A 27,076-nucleotide genomic window follows, 5' to 3' on the forward strand; every position below is an offset into this window, starting at 1 on the left:
TTAGTTCAATTTTTTTAAATAATCATCTCATATGTGAGTAAAAATTTAGATAACAACACTACACCAAAATGATCCAATTTTTAAAAAAATTGATCTATATTTTTTTAAAAAATGAATTGATCCACTTTATAAAAAACAGATTGATTAACCAATCTACTTTGATAAAATAGGTTAATTCAATTTAATTTAAAATTTTTAAAATTATGATCATAAACACTTCTAATTGGAATGGTTATTAGACCCTCTCTTCGGCACATACATTTATTAATGAGTTATGTAAAATGATAAAAATAAAAATTTTCAAAAATGAAAATTAAAGAAAAAAATTGACAAAAAAACAAAATAAAAACTCATTATTTTATAAAAAAATAAAAAATAAAAAATGTTAAACGGGCTAACTTAAGCCAACCCATCCTTACCCTGTAAAAAAAAACCAATTAGAGTATATACTTATTTTAAAACTGAGAAAAAATCTCAACATAATCCGATCATTATAAGTTGTATTGAGTTGACCTTCTCAAAATCTCAACATATAAAGTCTAATTATAAAAATATTAAATAAATAATTTACAAAAATCTAAACTCAACCAACAGTTGAACATAACCCTTCCCTTATCTGGGCAGATTATACAAGTAGAAAGATTAAATTACTTAATACAACTTGTTTTCGACGAGCAAAGTGAGTTAATCCGCAGGTTGTACCTATTTTGATATCTATGCTAAAGACATATTTAAGTAAAAAAATTAATTAATTTCGTTATTATAAATATTTATTAACAAGTTTATCGAAAAGTTAATGATGTGTATATATTTATATTAATGAAAAGAAATGTTGATTGAGGTTGGGTGGAAGGCGGGACCCATACTAAACGTGAAAAAGGAGTAGTTTATTGATTTCCTGCGAGGCGTTAGGCATTGAGGCAACAGAAAAGAAAAGCAGCGCAGCAGGGTGTGTGTGAAGAAGAGGCGCCACTCTTCTATTTATGTTGCTGTCGTCTTTCCGATTCTCGCACCTTCCAATTCCATGGCTTCCTCAACCTCAATCCCCGCATCCGGTACCTTCTCTCAACAATCCATTATCCACTCCTCTTCTGATCTCAATCACTCATCTCTTTCTTGCAGAAGCCGTGCAGGTTCTCCTCTCCTTACTCGCCGACGATTCTTCCTCCGTCAGAGAGGCCTCCATGTCCTCTCTCAAGGACATTGCCGCACTGTAATCACCTCTCTCCCTTCCTCCATTTCCCTCAATTTCGCTTCCTTACTAATCTCACCGTCCTCTTCAGGAATCCTCTTCTCGTTCTCGATTGCTGCGCCGTCGTTTCGCGCGGTGGACGTCGGGTGCTCTCTCTCTCTCTCTCTCGTTTTCCGTTCCGTGCTTAGGTTTTGCTTCTTCGTTCGCTTATTGTTTTTTTTTTTTTTTTTGTCTCGTGGTGTTTCAGCGGTTCGGGAACATGGCTGGAGTTTTCCAAGTGATGGCGTTCGGAGTTCGAGCTCTCGACAATAGAGACGTTGATTCCGCTTTCATGGCGAAGCTCGCTAAGATTGCTACCGCTGAGATGATTTCCTCTAAGGTGAGTAGCTGCAGTAGTAATACTAATAATGGACTGAATTCAGTGCCAATCACCTTTTTCTTTTTATGTTTTGGTTTAATGGGAGTAAGTTTAATAGGAGTAAGTTTTCAACTACTCCAATTAATTATAGAATGGAGCACGTGGATGGAGATGCCTCGTGCCGAAGAGGAAACGTTCTGTGAAGTCCGAGGGCTCGAATTGATCGTCTGGGACAGTTGTCGTTCTGAATTGATGAAGGATACTTTTAATTTTTTGTTTCCTTTCACCAAAACACAAGGACTTCCTTTTTAACGACATTTTCCCACTTTTTGATAGAAAATTTTAACAACACATAACATAAGAAGTTAAAACAGCAGCAGGAGAAAAAACGGTATGCTACAGTGAATGTTCATAAGAAGGAAAATAAACAATAAAAAAAAGGAAAATTGCACCAACATAACACTGATCACCATTTCTGCTGCATATAGCAAAGGAACGTCCTAAAAGTTCATAAGTTGAGCATCAAAATGACACCAAGAAAGCAGCTTTGTTCCATAAAATTGACACAGATTAATAGTCCTTGAAGATTATGGGATGTCTCTCCAAATTGCAAAGACTCTTACTTTTTGTAAGAAATTAATTCATGTCATTACCACCTAATGTGGATGTGGTCTATGATGTATCGGGTGTGGTCAAATTAGATCCAAACAGTAGTATATGAGGGTTAGAAGGTGTTTGAATGGTGAATGAGAGAACCGCCAAGGAGTCAGAGCAATGTACCAAAGTTTGGGGAGAAAGGTGACATTCACCTGCAAACACTCTGATGTCCAAGTTAGTGAGTAGTAATTTAGCAGACTAATGGTGAGTAAAAAAGGGAATCTGTTTGTACCTGGTGATGTTGAGGGTTTTATAGGCTGATATAAACAATCATTAGAGTGAGTGAGGTTGTTATGCATGTAGGCAGCTTGTTACAGTATCTGTCAAGATTGGGCAGGTTTGTTATGCTTTTGGTGAATAAGTTGGTAAACTCATGATCAATTTGGCTTTGATTTATTAGTTGGTTTGTGACTAACGTGGGTGTCTTTTTGCTTTGCGTAACTGCCTCGTAGGCTTAAGAGGATTCTGAGTGATTCAAGGTCTGAGAAGCCCTTGGCCTTGAGGTAGTCAGGGCTGAGGTATAGGTTGTCCCTTAGACCTTAGATGAGTTCCAGAACAGAAGGTTTGATAATTGATGTTACCTTCATGCATTGATTGATTTTGTTTCATTGTTCTCTGTGGTAGAAGAGGAAAGGAAGATTATTAAGGTGATCATGATTATTTGCTGATGTTGATTTGAAGTTAGAAGATAATTTCCTTAAAAAATATCCTGTCTGAATCTTGGGAACTTTTTTGGATGCTATTTTACATGGTAGTTTCTTGGGGATATAAGAACCATTCTTAGGTCTTCATATAACAGATGGTTTAAGTTGAACAAATAAGGTTACTTTTTAAATAATGACAAATAGTTATTCAAGGTTTGAAATTTAGCTGTTAAAATTTTGTTAGCTAATTAATTAGCAGCCCGCCCTTCATTTTCCACAGGGACAATTAATTGGCTGGAGATTGAAGGGATGCAAGTCTGCTACATGCTTGGCATTTTATTGATGGTTTTAGACATATGCATGCGTTGCCTGAAAAGTGAATACACTATAGTTTGGTTACTATGAAATTGAAAAATGTGTTACTGCATATGTAGTTGGAACTAACATAGTTTAGATAAAGGAGGGTTCTTTTGTTCTTGGGCTATGGTTTGAACCTTCTTACATCATTGGTTGGTGCTCAAGATATTAAAGAACATGTTTATCATAGAATATGGCTTATGGCTAGGCCTAGCTTGTGTTTTGACTTGAGTGAGAAACCAGATAATTAGATAATTGCTGTCAAAGTTAATGTGGAAGGAGCTCCAAGAAGTTGTAAGTTGTATGATACTTTCAAGTATGAGAGTTTGACTAACTTGGCAAGGATTGTAGAAGATCTTGACTGTTTGATCATTTAGTTTATGTTGGTGTGCAAACTAATATGCAGGATTGTCCAGCTTGACTCTGTGTTCCCAACTGTTTGAGGTTAGCTGTAGTGCATTCCCGTTGTTTGTTATTATAATAACTTTACTTTCTGAAACCTGAATTTGGATATTTATTATTTAACAAGTAAATCCCTGTGGTGACTAGGATTATTGTTCTACACCACCATATGTATCCTGTCTTTCCTCTGTTGGAAATTACTTTCAATCTATAACTCATTGTTGGATCCTTCATTATGTGTTATTTTCCATCTGATGGCTTCATCAGATTTGGTATGTTACTGCTCCTGCTTTATTAGATTTACATTGGTTGTCTTCTGCAGGAACTAAATTCTGATTGGCAACGAGCAGCAACAAGCCTACTTGTTGCAATAGGCTCACATTTACCTGATCTTGTGAGTTATCTTCTTTTTCTTTTCAACTATTAAAAGTAGTTATTTTTTGTATTAAAAATTTTAGTTCTAAAGAAAGGAAAGATAAGGTTACAGAGCTAGAAAGACAAGTAAGACAGAATGAAAGATCAGTAGCATGCAGCCCTACCGTAGTACAGTCTCTTTTTTAATTACCTGTGTGTTAAATCAGTCTAAGTAGAAAATCATTATGATACTCCAGAGTTTTTACTTTATCTCTTGAATTGGGAATTACTTCCTCTGGTCCTTATTATAAGACACTTTTAACTGAATGATTTGGATTAATATAAGTAGTTAAGTTGATTTTATTGGATTTATAAAACAAAAATCATGATGTACCAAATATACACTTTTTACTTATCATTAAATTTTGATAAGAAAGGTAAAAATATGACTTCATATCAAAGCTTATGCACTAACACCAATAAAATTGGTAAGTGACAATTGGAAAGTTTAAGAGGTGAGCGAGAGAACAGTTATTTATCAAATTCTCTTCTCATTATTTAACAAAAGATAAAAAATAAAATTAATGCTTTGTAGAAATTGTAAAGTGCTTTATAAAAAGGATCACGATTTCCTTCTAAATTGTGCTTTATAATAAGAACCAGAAGGAGCGTAACAATATTTTTCTATCATGCTAAAGTAAAATTTCTCATTCATTTTACTTTCATGTGATGTACTGCTGGATTTATTTATTTTTTATATACTTTCTTTCACACTTCTCCTAGTTTTTTCCCTGGATTCTAAGCTGGATTCTTGGTCTTATGTCTTTGGTCTCCCTTTTCCTTAATGGTGTTGCAGATGATGGAAGAAATTTTTCTTCATTTATCTGGGACAAATTCAGCATTACAGGCTATGGTTCAAATCCTTGCAGAATTTGCTTCTACTGATCGTTAGTAATCAAATTTTACAATGTGCTTCAGCTGTCAAATTTTACTACGGGGCCACATTCTAAGATAAACACTGATGTGTTTTCTTCCTTATAATTTTGATACAGCCTTGCAGTTTATTCCACGTTGGAAAGGTGTACTTTCACGAGTTTTGCCAATTCTTGGAAATGTGCGAGACATGCACCGACCAATTTTTGCAAATGGTATGGTGATTTTTCTATTAATTTGTTGATGGGTGTGTAATAGAAGCATTTAATGTTGTTACCCTTCCAAGTGGCTTAGTTAATGTATCTAAGTTGTGATATTTTAATTGTTCTTTTTGAAAATAGTTGTAGTTATTTATCTTTGTAACCATTCTTATTATAAATAAATCAATCTGCTGAGTGGAAAAGACACTCGAGCACATTCAGAAAATTTCCCTTTTCAATTTTAAACATATTCTTTGATATCTTGTGATGATTTATCGAGAACTGGTTGAAGTTTCAGACAAGTGCAGTTTACGTCTAATTTGTCTGGCCAAATTTAAGTACACTCAAATTTACTTTTTTTTTTTATTTATAAATTTTTATTTATTTATTTTAAATATTATATATATATTATTTTATTTTTAACTTCATTCCATATTTAAGACAGCATAATAATAATACTGATAAATGTGAAACTGGCAAACCATAATCTATAGAATTTTTAAATGGCAGTGCATCTCATGATTTTTGAAATTTTGAAGAGACCTTGGCCAAGAAAAACAGTTAAGGATAAAATTGGAGGTATTAGTAGGCTAACATTTTGGATGAATGGTATGGTTTGGTTGGAGATTGAAGAGAGAGACATATGAGTAAAAATTGTAACTGGATACTAAAATGTATAGTAACCCCTCATATTTATATTGCTAGGTTAAGTATATACAAGCATATGGGCCAAGCCCATATACATACTAAAAGGTGTAATTGCTACATATAAGCTGATCTATTTAACTCATCATTTGTTATTGTTTGCAGCATTTAAGTGTTGGTGTCAAGCTGCTTGGCAATATAGTATAGATTTTCCTTCACATTTTCCCCAAGATGGCGATGTCATGTGAGATCAATATATAGCTGTCTAGTTTATTTTCTGAATAAATGCATCAAGTTTCCCTTATTTCTTGTCTGAAGATGAGAAATACCTCTGTGTAGTGCAGGTCATTTCTAAATTCTGCTTTTGAACTTTTGTTGAGAGTTTGGGCAGCTTCGAGAGACCTAAAGGTTTGTCACTAACACACTATTATCTTGCTCTATTTCTATTTTATTTTATTTTTTATTCTACTGCTTATATGATTCTCTATTCTTTTTATTGTATATTTTTTCCCCCAATTCATCTATCTAAATTGAGTTTCTGAACACATTGTGTGTAGATGAATTGAAAGTAGATAAGTATTTTAATGTGTCATTTACAAGATCTATTTGCCTGATTGTTACTGATCTTCTTCATATTTGATTGATCATTTTAACTTATCTGGTTTTAGGTTCGTGTGGCATCTGTAGAAGCACTTGGGCAGATGGTGGGTCTCATAACACGAACACAATTAAAGACCGCCCTACCAAGGCTTATTCCTACAATATTGGATTTGTAAGATTGATATGCGGGAAACATTTCCTGTTTTAGTTCTCTATTATTCTTGTTTAATAAGTGGTTTCTCATAAGATCAGAATATGAAAGATACTTATAATACCAACACGTATTTTAGGATGGATTCATGTTCATATTCTATGCTGTCAGGTATAAAAAGGATCAAGATATAGCTTTTCTGGCTACAAGTAGTCTCCACAATCTGTTAAATGCCTCTTTACTGTCAGAAAGTGGCCCTCCTATGCTTGATTTTGAGGTAATGAATTCTATAAAGTTCTTGTTTAAAAATTTTCGAGGCATGTTTAGTTTTTTATGGTACTTCTGCTTATTTGGTAATCTTTAATCAAAACCTACAATTTGTCTTTGATTTGTTTTCGCATAATTTAGGTGATGGGAGGGTCACCGTGTTGTTTTAGGGTGTACCACGAACATCCATGCCTTGTTTATAAATTATAATTTCTATTTTTCTTTGTTGTTTTTGGGTTAAGCACTTATTTGTTCTGAAATCTAATATATATTTGCATCTCGTTATGGTCATAGAAAAAGAGTGATAACTGCTTTTTGGTTGAATTTTTGTCGTTTTGCTACTGAGTAATGTGGTGGTCTTAAGAGAAATTTCCCCCCTTTCTGATACGGGGGAGGGACAGGTTCATAAGCATACAGGAATACCTGCTTATTTATATTCAAATAAATCATTTCAATATATACACAAATCAGTGAAATCACACAAACATTATTGAGTGGGGGTCAGTTTATAATTATGTTTGGCTTTTATATATACAAGAGAGCCATTAGTGAAGTACGGGGGAAGGGAGAAGAGCTTCCGGATGCAACCATAGTACCATATGTAAGAAAAATAAAATGAGACAGAATAGAAGTTAAGCCACGGAGCAGGATCTTGCTGGGAGTCAAAGATGAAGAAAACATAGATTTTTGTTTTAGAGCTGCAGATTTCTGAGATGTCATTCATTATTCCTCAGCAATGAAATGACATCGGATATATATTGTATCTTTTTATTTATTTATTTTTCTTATTAGAGAATATCCAACTTTTAATAAACTGGTTGGTCCACCAATTTTTTTACTGGTTTCAACTGGTTGGACCGGTTCAGTGGTTGTGATTGAATCATTGAAGCCCAATTGGCATGCCGTCCAGTTGACAGTGGAACTGGTTTTGAAAACACTGGTCAAGATTTATTGCCCCTCGAAACATCTCTGACATATATATATATATATATTTTCCTTTTTCTTTTTGATGCTTTAGGAATCACCTATTGAATGACGTACTTATTTAAGACTCTCAATTCCTCTTGGAACCATGGACACACTCCAAACATCATGCTGTATTTATAAATAGTATATAATTTGTGTGTATAGTTGGGTACTTCAGGTACAATTTGTATAGGCCATGATACATGTTTCAATTTCTTAAATAAAATAACATTGTTTTGCTGCAAGATTTCCTACAAGCAAAAGACATGAAGTAGAAGGTCCTTGACAGAGAGGATACTTCTCGCATGCTCTGCCTATATAGTTTGAACATCTCCTTTCTCTTGTTTCTTTCCCAAATTTCCCTTTACGTTGCTGGTGGTTTTCCATAAATTTGTTCTGCTGTTTAACACCTCTGGCATGTTGCTTTTCCTCTCCAATTACTTTCTTAATTTCATGTATATAATTATATATTTTATGTACTATATGTTTCTATGCCTTTATATTTGGATCTTTAGAATTTTTTGGTATCCTTGTACTGTATTTTCTCAGGTTTGTACCTGTGCAACAACTTAAGATGCCTACATAAATGTTGCTAGTCTAGATTGTATGCTTCCCTTTGAATAAAAAGGTGCTTCATCTGTGTCTTGCTGGAATTTAATCACTTGAGAAATTTAAAGAAAATCATTGGTTGCAGGATTTGACTCTTATTTTATCAACACTTCTACCTGTGGTTTCTATCAATAATGACAGCAAAGACCAATCAGATTTCTCTGTGGGACTAAAGGTAATGCTATTGATTTCATTTATTGGAAACTTAGAATTATTTAAATTGATAATTACTGTAGCACCTGTTGCTGCTAAGTTCCAGCTTTATTCCTCTTTTACCAACCCTCATTTTTTATTTCTTTGAATTTAAGGGTACATGTCTTTTTAGTGTCTATGGGTTATGTTACTTTTTTACTTGGAGTTCAGTTTCAGTTGGAGGCATATAGGTTAGTTTACTTTTTTTCTTCTTTCAATTTCCTGGTGCCTTTTGCATCGAAGGTGATGGCTGATTGTGGCTGTGTAGGTCAGTGTTATTTGTCAATTGTCATTATCATTTTGTGGAGATGTTCTTTGTCTGTGGGGTTGATATAGTTGTCTAGAATTCAATGTAAGGATTTTTAGCCTGTATAACTTGTCTCTGATTTTAAGACAGAGTTGTCTTCTTTGACTTCCTTAAGGACTAGAAGGAAAAACTCCTCTAAGCAAGGAATGATGTATTCACCCTTAATAGTGGATTAAGGGCACAGAGTGTTTTATATTAAAATCAAGGGTGGGTGGATACATCTGTACTTGCTCACTTTAGAGGTGCTGTATCTGGGTTAGATGGTGCGTTCATGGGTTGCTTTTTGACACATGCAAAGGGTTTGGGCTTTGGAGAGTCATTTGAAATGATAATTCTCCCTCTTGTTCATTCTTTTGTGGATGTCATTGGAGGTATATCTTTGGCTTTGTGCTTGTTGTTTCTCTTCCATTTATTTTCTTTCAGGTAAGGATGTATACACTTTTAATTTAAAGTGTATCATAATCTTAAGCTACTAAAATTTAAGGTTGGATACACCTTTATTTGCTCACTTTGAGACTATCAATTTAGAAAAGTTTTTTCCTTTTCTATTATACATAGTAAAAAAGTTCAATATTTGATTTATTCAATTACGTATGACAGATGTATAATGAGGTTCAGCATTGCTTTCTGACAGTTGGCTTGGTGTATCCAGATGATTTGTTTTTGTTCCTTGTAAATGTAAGTACTTACAAACTTGATAGTGTATCTGTAATCAGGCATGGTGTTAATTCTTGACAAAGTAATTTTTCTTTCCCGCCCGGCCCCCTCTTTTCCTGTAGATGAAAAAGAAATTTTACTAAGATTAAAAGAGAAATAATATAATAGCTGAGGATAGATGAATTCAACATAAAACATCAAGCAAAATTAATTAAATTACTGGAAGAAGCTTTAATAGAAATTTTAAATTAGATGAAGCAACTTCAAATTAGATAAAATAATCAATCAAATCAGGGGATGCTTTTTTTTTTTTTTTTTTTTGTCTCATTTTGGTTGGTATGTTTACAATTAGATTAATAAATACAAAAAAAATACTTTCTTGTTTGCAAAATTTATTGAAGGAAATTTAGAAACCAGGAATCAGGATTAAAATAAGGTGGCATTTTTATAATCATTAAAACTTATCAGCTAAAATGGAGACAGTAAACAAACCAAACATCAGCTTAGGGTGTATTTGGTTTGTTTTTTGTTTTTTATTTTCAATTGATATGCTTTCACTAAAAATTTCACAAAAGCCACATTATTTTCTAAATCCTGAAAACAGGAAATGAAGTGAAAAAATGTGGCTTTTTTGTGATTACTAATATAAACTGAAAATGAAGACCAAACACACCCTTAGTTTTTGTATCTTGTTTCTTCAATTTAAAATTGTTTAAAATATATGTTTAGTCACTCAAAATGTTTTGAAATGTTGGTTTTAAGCCGAATAAAAATTATATTTTAGTGCCTACATTTAACAGAAACACTTGTTTTTAGTCCCTAACAAAGGACTAAAACAGTGAGACCACATCAGTTCTGGTAAATGTGGGGGACTATAAAATTTTTATAGACATTAAAACCAACATTTTAAAATATTTGGAGGGACCACAAAAAAACTTTATCCTTTAAAATTTAATTGTATTCTGTCTTCTGTGTATTGTTGTTAGTATGTTCAGTTCCAGGGGGCATTTTATTGTTAGTATATACCTTGGTTCTCTCTCAGTTTTTCTATTAAAGTCTCTTCCTTTTCTGTTACTTGTAACATGTCAAAATTATGCTTCTGCCTATTGTCTCTGTTTCCAGAAATGCAGGTTGAGGGAAGAGCCATCAACTTTTGGTGCACTTTGCATTTTGAAGCATCTTTTGCCAAGGTTTCTTCCTTATCTAGTCCCGATGATAATTATTTGCAATTATCTAGTATAAGTTAACCTACAATTCTTAATTGAAGGCTATCTGAAGCTTGGCATAGTAAAATACCTCTACTAGTCGAAGCTGTAAAGTCCTTGCTTGAGGAGCAGAATTTAGGTGTTCGGAAGGCACTTTCTGAGGTATGTCTTCACGAACCATTTTCTTTTGTTGTTTTTTTAATATTTAAATAATGCAATCTGTTATCTTTCACTAATAAGTCAATATCCTTTGGCTTCTCTTCCTTTCTCATTTATTTATAGTTAATTGTGGTTATGGCTTCTCACTGTTACTTGGTTGGTTCGTCTGGAGAGTTGTTCATTGAATATCTTGTACGGCATTGCGCTATAACAGAGCAAAATCGGAGTGATCTTGAGAGCACACCAAATAAGAGAATAGAGGTATCCCACAAAGCAAAAAATTGCAAGCGAAGTACATATCTTTGAATTGCCATGATTTCTCATGTTTTTTAAGTGAAATTTGGAGCTTAATACCAATTTTTTTTTTTTTGGTACATGTGTATATTTGCTATTTTCTTGGATGTAGTAGTCTTCTTTGCTCCAGTGTTTTAGGGAGTTACCTATGTTGATATGATTGGAAGGCTCTGTTGTTTTAAGCTTTCTAGTCTCTTTTTCCCCTTTCAATTTAATGTTAAACATTATCATTATTTTTTTCCTTCTCTTTTATCATAAAATTTCTTTTACTTTAAAACCAGAATATTGACAGGAATATTTCTTGTACCACTCTGGAGTAATTTTATTTTATTTACCATAGACCCTTAACTCTGGGTTGTTCTTAGATGAAGATTGGAGCAGTTACTCCTAGTGAGTTAAGAGCAGTTTGTGAGAAAGGTCTCCTTTTGGTCACTATTACGATTCCTGAAATGGAGGTAAAATTTACCTTTTTCCCTTTGTGATCAGTTTTGTGGTAGTTATTTATTATTTGCTAATTTTACTGGAAAAATAATGTTTTGAATTAATATTTGATTGTACAGCATATTCTTTGGCCTTTTCTGTTGAAGATGATTATTCCGCGGACCTATGCTGGTGCTGTGGCGACGGTAAAAGTTCTATATCTAGTAAAATTTTTGTAGGGAATTTCAACTTGATCTTCAGATGCTTGACTAATTTTATCTATTCGTGTTGTAAGATTTGCAAATTGTATGGATATATGCATGTACTGTGTAAGTGATGTTTTATTATTGCAGTAAGTTTTCCTTGGCAAATTAGAAGACATCATTACTACTTTTACAGGTGTGCAGGTGTATCTCAGAATTGTGGCGGCATAGGTCATATAACAATGATATGTTGAGTGAGTGTAAAACCCGTTCTGATATACCAACTGCTGAGGTAGGATCTCTTTAGTAGTTTGATTTTTTTAAAAGAAAATTGTAATTACTTGTACTTTCAATTGTTAAAGAAAAAAGTCATTGTTTGCTATATTCAGCACATATCTGGTTGAATGCTTTTTGCTTGTATAGGAACTTCTTGCCCGTTTGGTGGTGCTTTTACATGATCCTCTAGCAAGGGAGCAATTGGCCACCCAAATTTTGACAGTGAGATGACATCCTTTAATATTGCACATTCATCCTTTTTAACTATTCTTTGATGTATTGTCACATAGATAGTCCTTCAGCATGTTGTAAGAATATACCAGTAGGTCAGGGAAATATGATTGTTTTGTAATGGTGCAATGCTGTAACTTGAAGTTGAAGGTTTGAATGAAAATATTTTGGCATGTGTCATGCACCTCCAGATCTGAATAGTATATATGAGAGAGAATACAAAATAAGAGTAAAAGGGATGACAACATATCCCCTTGTACAAGTTAAAAGAGAGAAGACAATAAAAAGGAATAGCCTTGTACAAAGACAAAATATAAAAATGAAATACATACCTAACAATATATAATCTAAAACTCCAACTCAAGTTGGAGCATATAAATTGTATGCACCAAGCTTGGAACACAAAAACTGGATTCTAGGTCCCCTCAAGGATTTTGTCATGATATCAACAATTTGATCTCTAGAGTTGACAAACTTGGTGACAATTTCCTTGGACAACAACTTATCTTTAACAAAATGACAATCCACCTCGATATGTTTAGTCCTATCATGAAACACTGGATTGCAGGCAATGTGAGGGGCAACCTGATTATCACAATATAATTTCATTGGTTGAACTTCACACAAGTTCACAAGTAACCAAAGCCATAGATTGATATTCTGCTTCAACAATAGATCTAGTAACAACATTTTGTTTCTTGCTCTTTCAAGATATGAGATTCCCACCACCAAATACACAGTATCCAGAAGTAGAAAGTCGGTCTATAGGACAACTTGCCCAATCAACATTGTAATACCTAGACACTTGGTTGTCTCCCTTATATAATCAACCTTCACCCGGAGCCTTTTTGATGTATCTAAGAACACGTATGACAACATTCCAATGGTCAATGTGAGGGGCTTGCATGAATTGACCAACAATTCCTACAACAAAAGAAAGATTAGGTCTTGTAATTGTAAGATAAATAAGTTTACCAACCAATCTCCTATATTTCTCGAGATCTGCAAATGGTTCATCTTGATTAGCTATTAACTTTTCATTAGATCCATAGAATTGTCAATGGGCCTATAATTAATCATGCCTGTTTCCTCCAAGATGTCTAGGGAATATTTCCTTTGGGAAATCATGTTGCCCTCCTTCGATTGGGCAACTTCAATGCCTAGAAAGTATTTTAGGCAATCAAGATCTTTAGTCTGGAAATGACTAAATAAGTGCTTTTTTAGCTGCATCATTTCTGTTAGTGTATATGGGTTACAACAAAAGGGAATATTTGTTTGTTTGTGCTTTTTGCTTTTTGCATTCTGTGATATCTTTAGGATATCTTCAGAATCTTTTTAGTGGACAGCTGTCCTGCCACCTCTCTAATTTTTCTCTCTCTGCTGGTTGCTTTTACAACCGTTTTCTCTCTTTTCTCTCACTGTTGTTTTTAGAAAAGGTTCCCTATATATTCAGCTCTCCTTGTATTCCTTCGTAAGCATCAACGATAATAAAACTTCACTATTACATTTTACCTCTCTTGATTTTATCTAACATGGTATCAAGAGCCTTCTGATCCTGTACCCGGATCTTAATTTTTCTTCCTCATCTCTTCTATGGCAACTTCAAATAATTCCTCTCCCTTTTCACAATTTTTCTCCAACTCCATAGCTGAAAAACTTGATGATTCAAATTATCTTCACTGGAGGCAGCAGATCGAACCAGTCATCAAATCCCACAAACTTCAACGGTTTGTGGTTAATCCGCAAATTCCACCCCGGTATCTGACAGATGCTGATCGTGATTCTGATATTGTTAATCCAGCATATGAAACCTGGGAGGTCCAGGATCAAATGCTTCTCACATGGCTGCAATCGACGCTCTCGAAGTCTATCCTTTCCCGTGTCATTGGCTCCGTTCACTCTTATCAAGTGTGGGACAAGGTTCACGAGTATTTTCATACTCAAACTAAAGCTCGTGCTCGACAGCTCCGCACTGACCTGCGTTCCACCACTCTTGATGGTCAGTCTATGCGTGATTTTCTGACTCAAATTAAAACTATTGCTGATGAACTTGCTGGAGTTGGGAGTCCTGTGTCTCTTGAAGAATATGTTGATGCTGTTCTTGAAGGTCTGCCTCAGGAGTATGCACCTGTGGTCTCTGTTATTGAAAGCAAGTTTGTCACTCCTCCTATTGCTGAAGTGGAAGCTCTTCTTCTTGCTCATGAGTCAAGAGCTAACCGGTTTCGTAAGCAATCCTTTTCTCCTTCAATTAATTACACTCAGGGTTATTCTCGTGGCAGTGTTAGTGGTGGTCACAGTGGGCGTCGTGGTGGTCGAGGTTCGGGCAGAGGCCGTGGTGGTCGTTTTGCTAATTTCCAGTGCCAGATTTGCTTCAAGTATGGCCATACTGCCAATGTTTGTTTCTATAGAGCTGATGTTAATTATCAACCTGCAGAATCCCTTGTTCTGTATGATCCTACCACACTGCAGCCTGTGCAGGTCACTTCTTCTTCAAATCTTAAAGGCTCCAACACTTGGGTGAATCCTAATCCGAAACAGCCCAGCCAGGAGGCTCGTGTTAATGTCACACCAAGTGCTATGGTTGCTAATACTTCTCAACCAGGTGCTAACTCTTCATGGATTCCTGATTCTGGTGCTTCATTTCATGTTACTGGTGAGCCTCAGAACATTCATCAACTTGAGCATTTTGATGGTCCAGACCAAATTTTCATAGGAAATGGTCAAGGTTTGCAAATCAATGGTTCTGGTACTTCCATTTTTATTTCTCCTATCAACTCTCAATTTAAGTTTCACCTGAATAATCTTCTCCATGTTCCTCTTATCACCAAAAATCTGTTGAGTGTCAGTAAGTTTGCTAAAGACAATTGTGTTTTCTTTGAGTTTCATGCTAATCATTGTCTTGTCAAATCTCAGGACACCAATGAGGTTCTTCTTCAAGGTGTTGTTGGTGCTGATGGGCTTTATTCTTTTCCTCATCTAAAGCTCCAAGGTCCCTCGGCATTGGTCTCTTCTTCAGCTCAAATACCCTCTCAGTCTGCTGTTTCACCTTCTGCAGTCTTAGATAGTTTCAATTTCAATAAAAATTCTGATGTATCTAGTTCTTCCACTATGTGGCATACTAGACTTGGTCATCCTAATTCTCATGTTCTTAAGCTTGTTCTTACACAATGTAACCTTCTCTCATCAAATACACATGTTACTGAATTTTGTTCATCTTGTTGTGTTGGAAAATCTCGTAGACTTCCTTCTTCTGCATCTCAAACTATATATTCTGCCCCCTTGGATGTAATTTTCACTGATTTATGGGGACCATCTCACATTACATCTTTTTCTGGTTATCTTTACTATGTTGCCTTTATTGATGCTTTCTCTAAATACACCTGGATATATCCCTTAAAATCAAAGGCTGAAACTCTATCTGTTTTTCAACAATTTAAGGCTATGGCTGAATTACAATTCAACACCAAAATTAAAAGTGTTCAATCTGATTGGGGAGGGGAATACCGAGCTTTTACTTCCTTTCTTGCCACAAATGGAATCCAACATAGAGTGATTTGTCCCCACACACATCATCAAAATGGTGTGGTTGAAAGGAAACATAGACATATTGTTGAAATTGGTCTCACCCTTCTTCATCATGCCTCCTTACCTCTAAAATTTTGGGATTTTGCTTTTACCACTGCTGTTTATCTTATCAATAGATTGCCTTCTGCTGCATTAAACTTTAATGTTCCTTTCACTACTTTATTCAACAAATCACCAGATTACAAATTCTTAAGAACCTTTGGTTGTGCTTGTTTTCCTTTCTTAAGACCATATGCCAGTCATAAACTTAATTTCAGATCCCAGGAGTGTGTTTTTCTGGGATACTCAAACTCTCACAAAGGGTATAAATGTCTCTCTTCTTCTGGCCGAATTTACATTTCAAAGGATGTCATCTTTAATGAACATAGGTTTCCTTACACAGATTTGTTTCAGCCAAGCCTTACACAAAATGTCTCTCCATGTCAATATTTCAATCTCAATCCAGATTTGTCTCCTCCTTGCACCACTTCAACTGTTCTCTCCCAGCAGCCTCCTTTGCCTTCTCAAATTGGTGATTCAAGTGTATCAATCATTCCTTCCGTGTCTTCTTCCCAAAATGTATCTCCTTCATCTCCTGAGTCTTCCTCACAAAATGTCTCTTCTCCTACCTCTTCCACTGCCCCTGCCAGTATACCAAGAACCATTAATAACCATCCTATGCAAACTAGGTCTAAATCTGGCTTTCATAATCCTCGGATACATCCATCCCTGTTCTTAGCTCATAGTGAACCTAAAACTGTTAAGCAAGCTCTTGCTGATCCTAACTGGTTCTCTGCTATGCAACAAGAGTACAATGCCTTAATGCTCAATCATACTTGGGATTTAGTTTCTCTGCCATCTGATCGCAAAGCAGTTGGATGTAAATGGGTTTTCAGAGTCAAGGAAAATGCTGATGGCTCTATAGATAAGCTCAAAGCTCGGCTAGTTGCAAAGGGTTTTCATCAAGTGCATGGTTTTGATTTTCATGAGACTTTCTCCCCTGTTATTAAACCTATAACTATTCGCATTATTCTTACTCTTGCTCTCACCAATAATTGGAATCTATTTCAGCTTGATGTAAATAATGCTTTTCTGAATGGCACTTTGGAAGAAACTATTTACATGGTGCAGCCTCCTGGATTTGAAGCTGGGGATAAGAGTCTGGTTTGCAAGCTAAACAAGGCCCTCTATGGCTTGAAACAAGCTCCTCGTCAATGGTTTAACAAATTAAAATTGACTCTAACTCGGTTTGGCTTTCAAGCTAGCAAATGTGATCCATCTCTGTTTCAGTACCAACATCAAACTCATACCATTTTTATTCTAGTTTATGTGGACGACATCATTATCACTGGCAGCTCTTCTTTGCTCATTCAACAAATCACCAACCAACTTGACTCAATTTTCTCTTTAAAGCAATTGGGAAGCTTGGATTACTTTCTAGGTATTGAGGTTAAACACTTGCCTGACAAGTCTCTGGTTCTGACTCAAAGCAAGTACATTCGAGACCTTCTTTTTAAAACTAATTTGGCTGAAGCTCATGGTGCTCCTTCTCCTATGTTCTCTAACTGCAAATTGTCCAGGTCTGGGAATGACTTCTTTCATGATCCCACTTTTTTTCGATCTGTTGTTGGTGCCTTACAGTATGCTACACTTACAAGACCTGAAATCAGTTTTGCTGTTAACAAAGTTTGTCAATTTATGGCTACTCCTCTTGACTCTCACTGGGTGGCTGTCAAACGTATCCTCAAGTATTTAAAAGGCACACTCTCTTATGGTCTTCATATTCAACCTGCTGCTGTAAACGGCCCCATCTCTCTCACTGCCTTTTGTGATGCTGATTGGGCCTCTGATATTGATGACAGGAGGTCCACTTCTGGTTCTGCTATCTTTTTTGGACCCAATTTGATATCTTGGTGGTCCAGGAAACAGCGTGTTATTGCTCGGTCCAGCACAGAAGCTGAATATCGCAGTATAGCCCAAGCCTCTGCTGAATTAACTTGGATTCAAGCCCTTTTGCAGGAACTTAAGGTTCCCTTTTCTACACCTACTTTACTCTGTGACAATCAAAGCGCGGTGGCCATTGCTCACAATCCTGTTTTCCACAGCAAAACAAAGCACATGGAGATTGATGTGTTCTTTGTTCGTGACAAAGTCCTATCCAAGCAACTTCTAGTTTATCACATACCAGCTCTTGATCAATGGGCTGATCTTCTTACTAAGCCTTTGTCTGCTGCTCGGTTTGAAGTTCTTAGGAACAAACTCAAAGTGCAAAGTTTTTGTGTCAAAACTTCACCTTGAGTTTGAGGGGGGCTGTTAGTGTATATGGGTTACAACAAAAGGGAATATTTGTTTGTTTGTGCTTTTTGCTTTTTGCATTCTGTGATATCTTTAGGATATCTTCAGAATCTTTTTAGTGGACAGCTGTCCTGCCACCTCTCTAATTTTTCTCTCTCTGCTGGTTGCTTTTACAACCGTTTTCTCTCTTTTCTCTCACTGTTGTTTTTAGAAAAGGTTCCCTATATATTCAGCTCTCCTTGTATTCCTTCGTAAGCATCAACGATAATAAAACTTCACTATTACATTTTACCTCTCTTGATTTTATCTAACAATTTCCTATAATTACTATGTCATCAATATAAATAATCAGATAAACGCACTTCCTAGGAGAAGTATGACAACAAAAAACTAAATGGTTTGCTTCACTTTTTCACAAACCAACTGAACAATAGTGATTTTGGCCACGGGGGAAAAGGTATCACAATAATCAAGCCCATATATTTGAGTACATCCTTTAGCCTCTAATCAGACCTTAAGATGATCAAGTTCACCATTAGGCCCAACTTTAATGGCATAGACCCATCTACAACCAACAGTCTTCCTAGGTGGAAGAGGTTCTAGTTTCCATGTACCACTAGTTTCAAGAGCCTACATCTCAGCAACCATGGCTTGTCTCCATCTAGAATGAGATAATGCTTCATTGATATTTTTAGGAATGGTAATGGAAGACAAGGATGAAATAAAAAAACAAAATGAGGGAGATAACCAATCGTAACTCAAAAAATTATAAATAGGATGGGGATTTCGGGTAGATCAAATACCTTTTCGAAGAGCAATTGATCAACTAGAATCTTCATCAATCAGAACCATTGTAGGGAAAGCTAATGGTGAAGGACATGAAGCAAATGGGTTTCCATGTGATGTTGAACCAACTTTTTTAGATCTTCGTTGGTAAGTGATGAGAGATGGTGAAGATGACTCAAGTGGACAAGTGGTTGGAGGATGACTTGGATCTATGTCTTGATTGAGAGACTCTTGAGAAGGAGACAACATTGGCTCAAAATATGGAATAGGTAAGCATGTTGGACAGATTCAAAAACTTGCACCGAAGAAGAGGAAACAGGAGTTTCTTCAAAGAAGGTGACATTAACAGACATGTAATATTGTTTTGTGTTTGGGGAGTAGCAATGATACCCCTTTGTTGAGAATTGCCAAGGAAAACACATTTAATAAACTGGGTAGAGAGCCTGTCTAAACCTAGAGACATATCATGGACAAAAAAACACAACCAAAAAAGTATGAGGAGAAACAAGAAATAAAGCTTCATTTGGGAAAAGAATTGAGTGTGGAATTTTATTTTGAAGAGAGAAGGATGACATTCTATTTAATAGAAAACACACAATAAGAATTGCATCACTCCAATAATGATGCACAGGAACATTGGCACTCAGTAAGAAGGTAAGTGCAGTCTCAATCATATGTCTATTTTTCTCTTTCTGCTATACCATTTTGTTGCGGGGTATGAGAACCGGTAGATTGATGTAAAATACTGTGTGAGGTTAGAAAATAGGTAAGGTAAGAAGAAAAATATTCCTTAGCATTATTACTCTTGAGAATTTTGATTGTTTTTCCAAACTAATTTTTAATTTCATTGTAAAAGGACACAAAAATAAGGAAAAGTTTAGATTGATCTTTCATTAAATAGACCAAAGTACATCAAGAATATTCGTCAATGAATGTAACAAAATATCTGAACCCAAAAGATGTGACACGACTTGGACCCCAAATATCTTAGTGAATGGTGGAAAAAGCAAAGTTACATCTTGTTTTAGTTCTCTTTGGAAAATGAGATCTAACATGTTTTCCAAATTGACAAGACTCACTCTAAGAATTGAAGTTTACTAAGCCTATGGACCATTTTCTTCAATTTTGACGAGTTTGGATGACCGAAGTGATCATGTAAAAGTTTAGGAGACTGAGATGTAAGACAAGATACAAAGGGGCTGGTTCCAAAATAGTAGAGACCTCTGGATTCATGTCCTTGTCCAATCAACCGACCCATACCACATTGTTGTATCACAAAGGAATTGGCATCAAAGGTTACAAAACAGTTTAATGATTTGGTTAATTGACTTATGGAGATTAAATTAAAAGCAAACTTTGGAACAAAAAGGACATATTCTAGATTTAAGGAGGGTGTGTGAGAAACTTGACTAACTCCTTGAGAGATAACTTTGGATCCATTGGCTAAGGTGAAGTGAGGTATTTTAGATGAAAAGATAGAACAAAATAAGGAGTCATCATCGGATATATGATTAGAAGCACCATAATCTATTATCCACAAGCCTTGACTTTCCATAGATTGAGAAATACAGGCTGGTGAAAAACTAGGTACAGAAGCTGTCATCCTATAGTAACTGGTGAAAAAATGAGACTCACGGAGAAAATGAACAGTAGACCCAAGATCCAAACAATTTTTAAAGAAGAAACCAAGGCCTGAGACGAAATCTGGTGATGTGCAACACAGGTGGCCCAACAATTCGTCCCGGTGATTGTAGGGCTAAGAAGCAACGTGTAGGGGTGTGCCCGGAGGTTTTAGCCTCTGATCTCGATTGGGTGGTGGGATTGCTTTCAACGAGGCGACCCAGATCCACCAGATCTCTGCTGACTTACACGGTGGCAGATAGTGGCCATAGGTGACAAATGGATGCTGGAGACAATGGATGATGACCGGTGATAGTGAGGGACAACAGAGCGGGACCAAACTTGTTGTGATACCAACTTGAATTTGAAAGCTTGACTGAAAGTATTCTGGTGTCACACACCTCCAGATCTGAATATTATATATATATTTATGTATGTATGATAGAGAGAGAGAGAGAATGCAAAATAAGAGTGAAAGGGATGACAACATATCCCTTGGTACAGAAGGTAAAAAGAGAAAAGACAATAAAAAGGAACAGCCTTGTATAGAGACAAAATATAAAATACTAGATACATAAATCTCACAGTATATAATCTAACACTTTGCTAATCTATTATTAGCTTTCTGCTAAAACCTAAAGATGTTTACAAGTCTGTTGCATAGTTTCCTTACTGGTATCAGGAACTACATTATTTTTCCTCTTCTCTGTTTTTACTTTCAAAGTCTAAAACTAAAATGATAAATCTGTCAGATTCTTACAAAATCTGCTTTTGCAAAGTTTACTTAATATTATCTGATCAATTTTTTTGCTATTGTCAATGAATAGGTGCTTTTTTTAATTTAGATGCATGCATCTCCTTGGATGACATGAGTATACATATATATTTTTTTTTGTAGGTTCTATGTCTTCTGGCACCTCTATTTCCAAAAAATATCAATTTGTTTTGGCAAGATGAGGTAACATTTTTGGCTAAAAATTAATGATATTCGATTGAAATCTCTAGTTCTTTGTGAATTTCCCTACCTTTTTCTAAAGGTTGAGAATCAGTCAAGTTTTCGGTTATACATTATTATTGAAGCATGTCATACAATAGCAAATAAATATTGATGATGGTTTAGCATTCTCATCTCTTAATTGTGCACCTATTGATATAAATTGTGGGATCATGAAATTTTGCTCTTTGTTGGGCTTTTTGATCCTCTAATGTTTTTTAGATGAAGCAAACAGTTTAATACATCTGATAATATTGTACCAAACGTGGCTGCATAATTCTGTATATTTTTATTGATAAATCAACAAAAAGCTTCACTTGTGTTCATTTTATAATATAGTTTGTCACAATATGTTTTTTTTTTTTTTTTTTTTGTATCAGTTATATTTTACAATTTTAAGTTGGTTATTATAGATCAAAATGTAATTAATGTGTGTCTTTGGTAAGCTCTAGATTCCAAAGATGAAGGCTTATGTTAGTGATACAGAAGACTTGAAACAGGATCCATCATATCAAGACACTTGGGATGACATGATAATCAATGTGAGTGTGATTGACTTGTTGACTATTCTATCCTCCCCTTGTTATATAGTGTATATTAGCGTTACAAACTTATAATTTGTAAGAAGTTCATCAGGAATTCAAAGTTTCAAACTTTCTGATCAATGCATGGGGTGATTTTACTCAAGTAGGTGGAATTTTTTAATTTTTTGAGTAATGTTATTTATCCCAGTAAAATGTACACCCAACATTGAACAGACCAGTGATTAACTAAATGTAAAAATATGGTTAATTTTGTTTTATAATTTAAATATAGTAAATAAACATAATTATATATAGAGTTTGTTTGGCTACAAGTTTAAAAATGCTTTGCAGAGGTTCTCTATTAGAAAATATTCTTTATTTTCAGTAGAAAACCTTTCAAAAGTACTTCTAACTTATATCCAAACAAGCTTATAATTGTTGATGTGGTTAATATTAACTACTTGTAAGACAAAGTTAACCACTATTAGATATTCAAGTAACCTCTTGGCACTATTAACCACTTGTAATATAAAGTGAACCACCATTAGCCATTTCAATAACCCTATGATATTATTAAAGCACATACCAATAATTCTATACAATCACATTCATTTTCTTTTAACCACATGTGTGACAAAGTTAATATATTTACACATGTAATCACTTGTGACAGTTAATAACCTTGTAATATTGTTAACCACTTGTAAAACAAAGTTAACCATTATTAGATATTTGAATAACCTCATAACATAATTGACTACACATTCATAATTCATAATTATATACAATCATGTTTATTTATTCATAACCATTTTAGAAATAAAGTTAACCATATGTATATAATTAACCACAACTTCAGGTGGACGCTGGGTGGACAAACTCAGTTGGACGTTTCTCTTTTTCCTAATTTCTTTGCAGTTGAAATATTTCTTCAATTAGGTTAATTGTGAACTACAAAATGATAGTGTTACTGAAGTGATCAAACATGTTTCTGCAATTGGTATTGTTGCTAAGAAGCAGCACAATTATTGATAATTATATTAATCCTGGTTATGCAAAAGCAATTTAACTCACTTTGATGTCCTAAACATGCCTTCAGCTTAATTTTTATGGCATCTTTGTTCTTCGGTTGCAGTTTCTTGCAGAGTCTTTGGATGTGATCCAAGATGCAGATTGGGTTATGTCTCTAGGAAATGTTTTTGCCAAACATTATGAACTTTATGCATCTGATGATCAACACACTGCACTTCTTCACCGGTATCAATGCTCTAACTTAAAGTTATTTTATTTTATTTTTTAATTTTTTTTTGTAGATGCAATAGAAAAATAGTATGTTACATGATGCTTTCTGTTGTTTGAGATGTTGCTTGCTTCACAGTTTATGTTATCTAATCTAATACAAAATGATGCAAATGAAATTGTATTTCTACCAGTAAGATTGAGGTTCTCTACAGAATTTGAAATTAATTGTTGATGATTCATCATGGTTTGTTTGTTTAATCCAGTGATTTTTTATTGTTTTTTTCTATATCAGTAAAAAGCTCCACAGTATTTTTATTTTTTTTAATGTCAGAATTGTTGTTTTAAAACTGGTTAAACTGGGGAGAACCAGGGAGGAGGGTGCCCTGTTGTTCAACTGGTTCTACTGACCAGGTTCTCTGGTCATGAGTGGTTGAACTGCTGGTGCACTTTTGGTGTGATACATATTGGTATGGTGTCTGGTTGGTTGGTGGTTCAGTCTGTGGAACTAGGTTTTTATACAGTGATTAAATTGGGTTCTTATGATTTATCTACCCTTGTAAAGGAACCTTGTGTTGGCTATATTATATTGCTTCTGTTTCTCACTGTTCTGTGTTTATGTTCCCCTTTTATTGTTTAGGGCCTCTACTGTGCTTTTGTAAGACTATATTATATTGCACTTGAAAAGCTTTAGGTTTTTGCCCCATGGGAACTAATGTTGTTTTGGAAATGGTTCTTTTTACCCCCTCCTATTTCATGCGAATATATATCAATAGTATGAATTACCATTCAGCTAGGGTTATTGTAAGATATGCCTCCTCACATTTTATCTTGAAAGTTGTGCACTTTAGTGGAAAATTGTGCTTTTCAAAGTTGCCATTACCTACTATACAGTGATTGAATGATGTTAATTTTCTATCAGATAGAAATCTTATCAAAATATTTCCATCCTATTATCTACTAGACACTGTAGTTTGCACGAAATTATAGAGTTCATGGAATTAATTACCCCCTTTATTGACTGTAGTATATTAATATTTGGATCATAGTACTGCTTCATGAAAAAAAAAGGTTGAGAACAAAGCTATTTAGTCATATTTTATGGAATAGGCCAAAGTACTCCCCAGCACATTTTGTTGGCATGTTTGTAATGTAATGATAAGAGATCCTCCTATATATACACACACACACAACTATAAGTCTTACCGACTATTAAACCATTTTTTCTCTCTATATACCTTTCTTTTTTGTCTTCTGCTGCATTTGTATCATGGTATCAAGAGCTTCTCTTTGATCCTGAACCTTGGTTTCCGCAACAGATTCTCTTCCTCCTGAAAACAGAGTATTATGTAATGAATTATGTTACATTACAATGTATTGATGTGTGTATAAAATCTAGAGCAGCAATGCTTATTTATATTAATCATAATCCTGACTAATTAGGAAAATAAATCATGAGATAATGAAATATGGTAACTGATCCTAAGATATAATGGGAAGTATGGAAACTATTCCTAAAGTGTATCTAAGATACTCTAAGATATTTTCATATAGCAATGACCACGGACTTTACATGTAGAAGCCAAGAGATGCATAATCTTATCCCAAAATAAAAAGCTCATCCAAAGATTTTTCTTGAAAGGGCTCCAACCAAATGCACAAAAGAGTAGCGTATATGACACATTGCCATGAAAATTAGTTTTTTTTTTTTCCTTCAATCAAAACTAATAAGGCTATTTAACAGAAAGTGGTCCAAATCTGGAGGACCTAGGGCAAACCCATCACTTCCACTAAAAGGACAAATGTAGAATTAAAGAAACAGCTGGAGAACAATGTAAGAACAAATGGGGAACCAATTCCATCCTTGCAACTCAATATATTACGCCAATGTACCTGCCCTTATATTAATAAAAAAAAAATTGTTTTTTTTAGGAATATGTGATAAAAAGTGACTAGTGGAGCAAATGATGTACAACCTTACATGCAGTTTTTTTTATTACTTCCAATCTGTACATAAAGGCTTGTCTACTACTACAGTATTTGTTTTCAATTTTTTTTGGCACAACCATGTATTTTCCAATTTGGTTCTCTCTGCCTGTTGTCTGGAAATTCTAGTGCCCATTATTTAAGCGGACCGGTTGTGAAAAACAGTATTGAACATGAACACAGGTGCTTGGGGATTCTGCTTCAAAAGGTAAATGACAGAGCTTATGTCCATGACAAAATAGATTGGATGTATAAGCAAGCAAACATTGCAATTCCAACAAATAGACTTGGGTTGGCAAAAGCAATGGGATTGGTAATTTAGTCTCTTGTTTATTTATTTATTTTGATCTTGTTCGATGCATTTTCCTTTACCAATTGCTTAACTCACTTTTTATTTATTAAGGTTGCTGCATCCCACTTGGATACAGTGTTGGAGAAGCTGAAGGATATTTTAGACAATGTTGGACAAAGCATATTTCAGAGGTTTATGCCAGACTTATAGGATCGAGTGTATACACTTTTCTTTCTGGATTGGTTTATCTGCTCACATCATAAACCCTTGCTTTTGTATATGAATATTGAACATAATTTATTGACAAATTATTGTTGTCTCTTTCTAAATTTGCTCCCTTTTGTATGTCATTATGGTTTGAATGTTCATAACCTTTACTTGCTATGGTGTATACTGTCTTGTGTCTTTCAAAATGTTCTTTGATGAACTATTAATGTTGTTCAGATCTAACTGTCACTCATGATTTGTTTTCATCCTCCCTTGTCTCCTTTTATGTGTTTTATTTTCACATTTTGGAAGTTTGCCATTGAGCCATTCAATATATTTCACATTGAAGGTCAAAACCTCAAGTATGTTTTTGATTTATAATTTATGAAATGTGGCTTCCTTGTAAGATGTGCTACCTTTCTAGGATATATTAAGAACTGGTAACTAAGGTCGTATATCACTATTGTATTACTGGAATTTTCTCTCTGTTACTGATATTAATTTAAATGGATGTCGGAAACAGAGGGAATCAATTTCCGTAGATCCTCCTTAGCAGAAAAAGGAAAATACAGAATGCTAATAGGATTTTAGCCTCTTCAAGGGGTTCACTCCCCAAGTCTTTACTCGATCTCTTGATGTGCATCTCCCTGTCCCTTTCCTTCTCTATGCCTTTCTGCCATCTGTTTCTCCCTTGCTTTCATAAACCCGTTGTGATGCAGGTAAGGTTGTTACAGCCCAAATTTCCATTCTGCCCCTTTCCACATTTTACTTATTGTCTTGAGTCTCTTACCTACCATACCTTCAGATCTTTGTTTCCTTTCTAATATTCGATTAGATTTGGTTTTAGTCTTATTTGTTTGTTGATATATATTTCCTTTGGTTGAACAATAAGTTTGCATCAGAACATGACGTCAGTTTAGAAAGAGAGATCTTTACTTCCTTTTATTGAAAATTAACCTTGTTTGCATCAGAAAATTCCAACAGTTCCTTAACTTACTCTTTGGATGCTTTATTTCTTATAAGCTATAATTAGATTCAGACTTTGTCTGACCTGTTTGTAGTTTTCATTTGTTGCAGGATACTGTCATTGTTCTCTGATAGTTTCAGAACAGAAGAGTCTGATGACATACATGCTGCTTTGGCGCTAATGTATGGATATGCTGCAAAATATGCCCCGTCAACAGTTATTGAAGCCCGAATAAATGCTCTTGTTGTAGGTCATCTTTTTTCTCTGATTTTGACTTGGTATTTTTACAATGTCTTGCTTTATTCCTGACCAGATACCAAAGG

At 34.8% G+C, this 27,076-nt stretch overlaps 1 protein-coding gene across 5 annotated transcripts in view; it reads left to right on the top strand.

Moving 5' to 3' along the window:
- Positions 1 to 893: 893 nt before the first annotated feature.
- Positions 894 to 27,076, top strand: part of LOC109796754 (ARM repeat superfamily protein) — a 43,000-nt gene continuing 16,817 nt past the window's right edge. For 2 of the 5 annotated variants that reach the window (XR_003804013.2, XM_020356530.3), the window contains exons 1-26: positions 894 to 1,055; positions 1,123 to 1,213; positions 1,284 to 1,338; positions 1,440 to 1,571; positions 3,933 to 4,004; positions 4,821 to 4,911; positions 5,017 to 5,112; positions 5,908 to 5,986; positions 6,087 to 6,150; positions 6,411 to 6,514; positions 6,665 to 6,770; positions 8,421 to 8,510; positions 9,435 to 9,512; positions 10,614 to 10,681; positions 10,759 to 10,858; positions 10,979 to 11,116; positions 11,515 to 11,604; positions 11,710 to 11,775; positions 11,969 to 12,064; positions 12,196 to 12,270; positions 21,443 to 21,502; positions 21,991 to 22,080; positions 23,198 to 23,319; positions 25,471 to 25,600; positions 25,691 to 25,770; positions 26,864 to 26,999. Coding sequence is in view for 4 of the 5 variants with exons in the window: in XM_020356530.3 (XP_020212119.1) it covers positions 1,025 to 1,055; positions 1,123 to 1,213; positions 1,284 to 1,338; positions 1,440 to 1,571; positions 3,933 to 4,004; positions 4,821 to 4,911; positions 5,017 to 5,112; positions 5,908 to 5,986; positions 6,087 to 6,150; positions 6,411 to 6,514; positions 6,665 to 6,770; positions 8,421 to 8,510; positions 9,435 to 9,512; positions 10,614 to 10,681; positions 10,759 to 10,858; positions 10,979 to 11,116; positions 11,515 to 11,604; positions 11,710 to 11,775; positions 11,969 to 12,064; positions 12,196 to 12,270; positions 21,443 to 21,502; positions 21,991 to 22,080; positions 23,198 to 23,319; positions 25,471 to 25,600; positions 25,691 to 25,770; positions 26,864 to 26,999 (2,340 nt within the window). In the remaining variant the exon portion in view is untranslated. Of the gene's footprint in view, positions 1,056 to 1,122; positions 1,214 to 1,283; positions 1,339 to 1,439; positions 1,572 to 3,932; positions 4,005 to 4,820; positions 4,912 to 5,016; positions 5,113 to 5,907; positions 5,987 to 6,081; positions 6,151 to 6,410; positions 6,515 to 6,664; positions 6,771 to 8,420; positions 8,511 to 8,538; positions 9,319 to 9,434; positions 9,513 to 10,613; positions 10,682 to 10,758; positions 10,859 to 10,978; positions 11,117 to 11,514; positions 11,605 to 11,709; positions 11,776 to 11,968; positions 12,065 to 12,195; positions 12,271 to 21,442; positions 21,503 to 21,990; positions 22,081 to 23,197; positions 23,320 to 25,470; positions 25,601 to 25,690; positions 25,771 to 26,863; positions 27,000 to 27,076 lie in introns of those variants that run through there. The other 3 variants (XM_083077623.1, XM_029271022.2, XM_083077624.1) reach the window with 3 other exon arrangements.

This window comes from Cajanus cajan, chromosome 6 (assembly GCF_000230855.2).
Source record: "Cajanus cajan strain Asha chromosome 6, NIPB_CcT2T_4, whole genome shotgun sequence".
NCBI classification, from domain to species: Eukaryota; Viridiplantae; Streptophyta; class Magnoliopsida; order Fabales; family Fabaceae; genus Cajanus; species Cajanus cajan.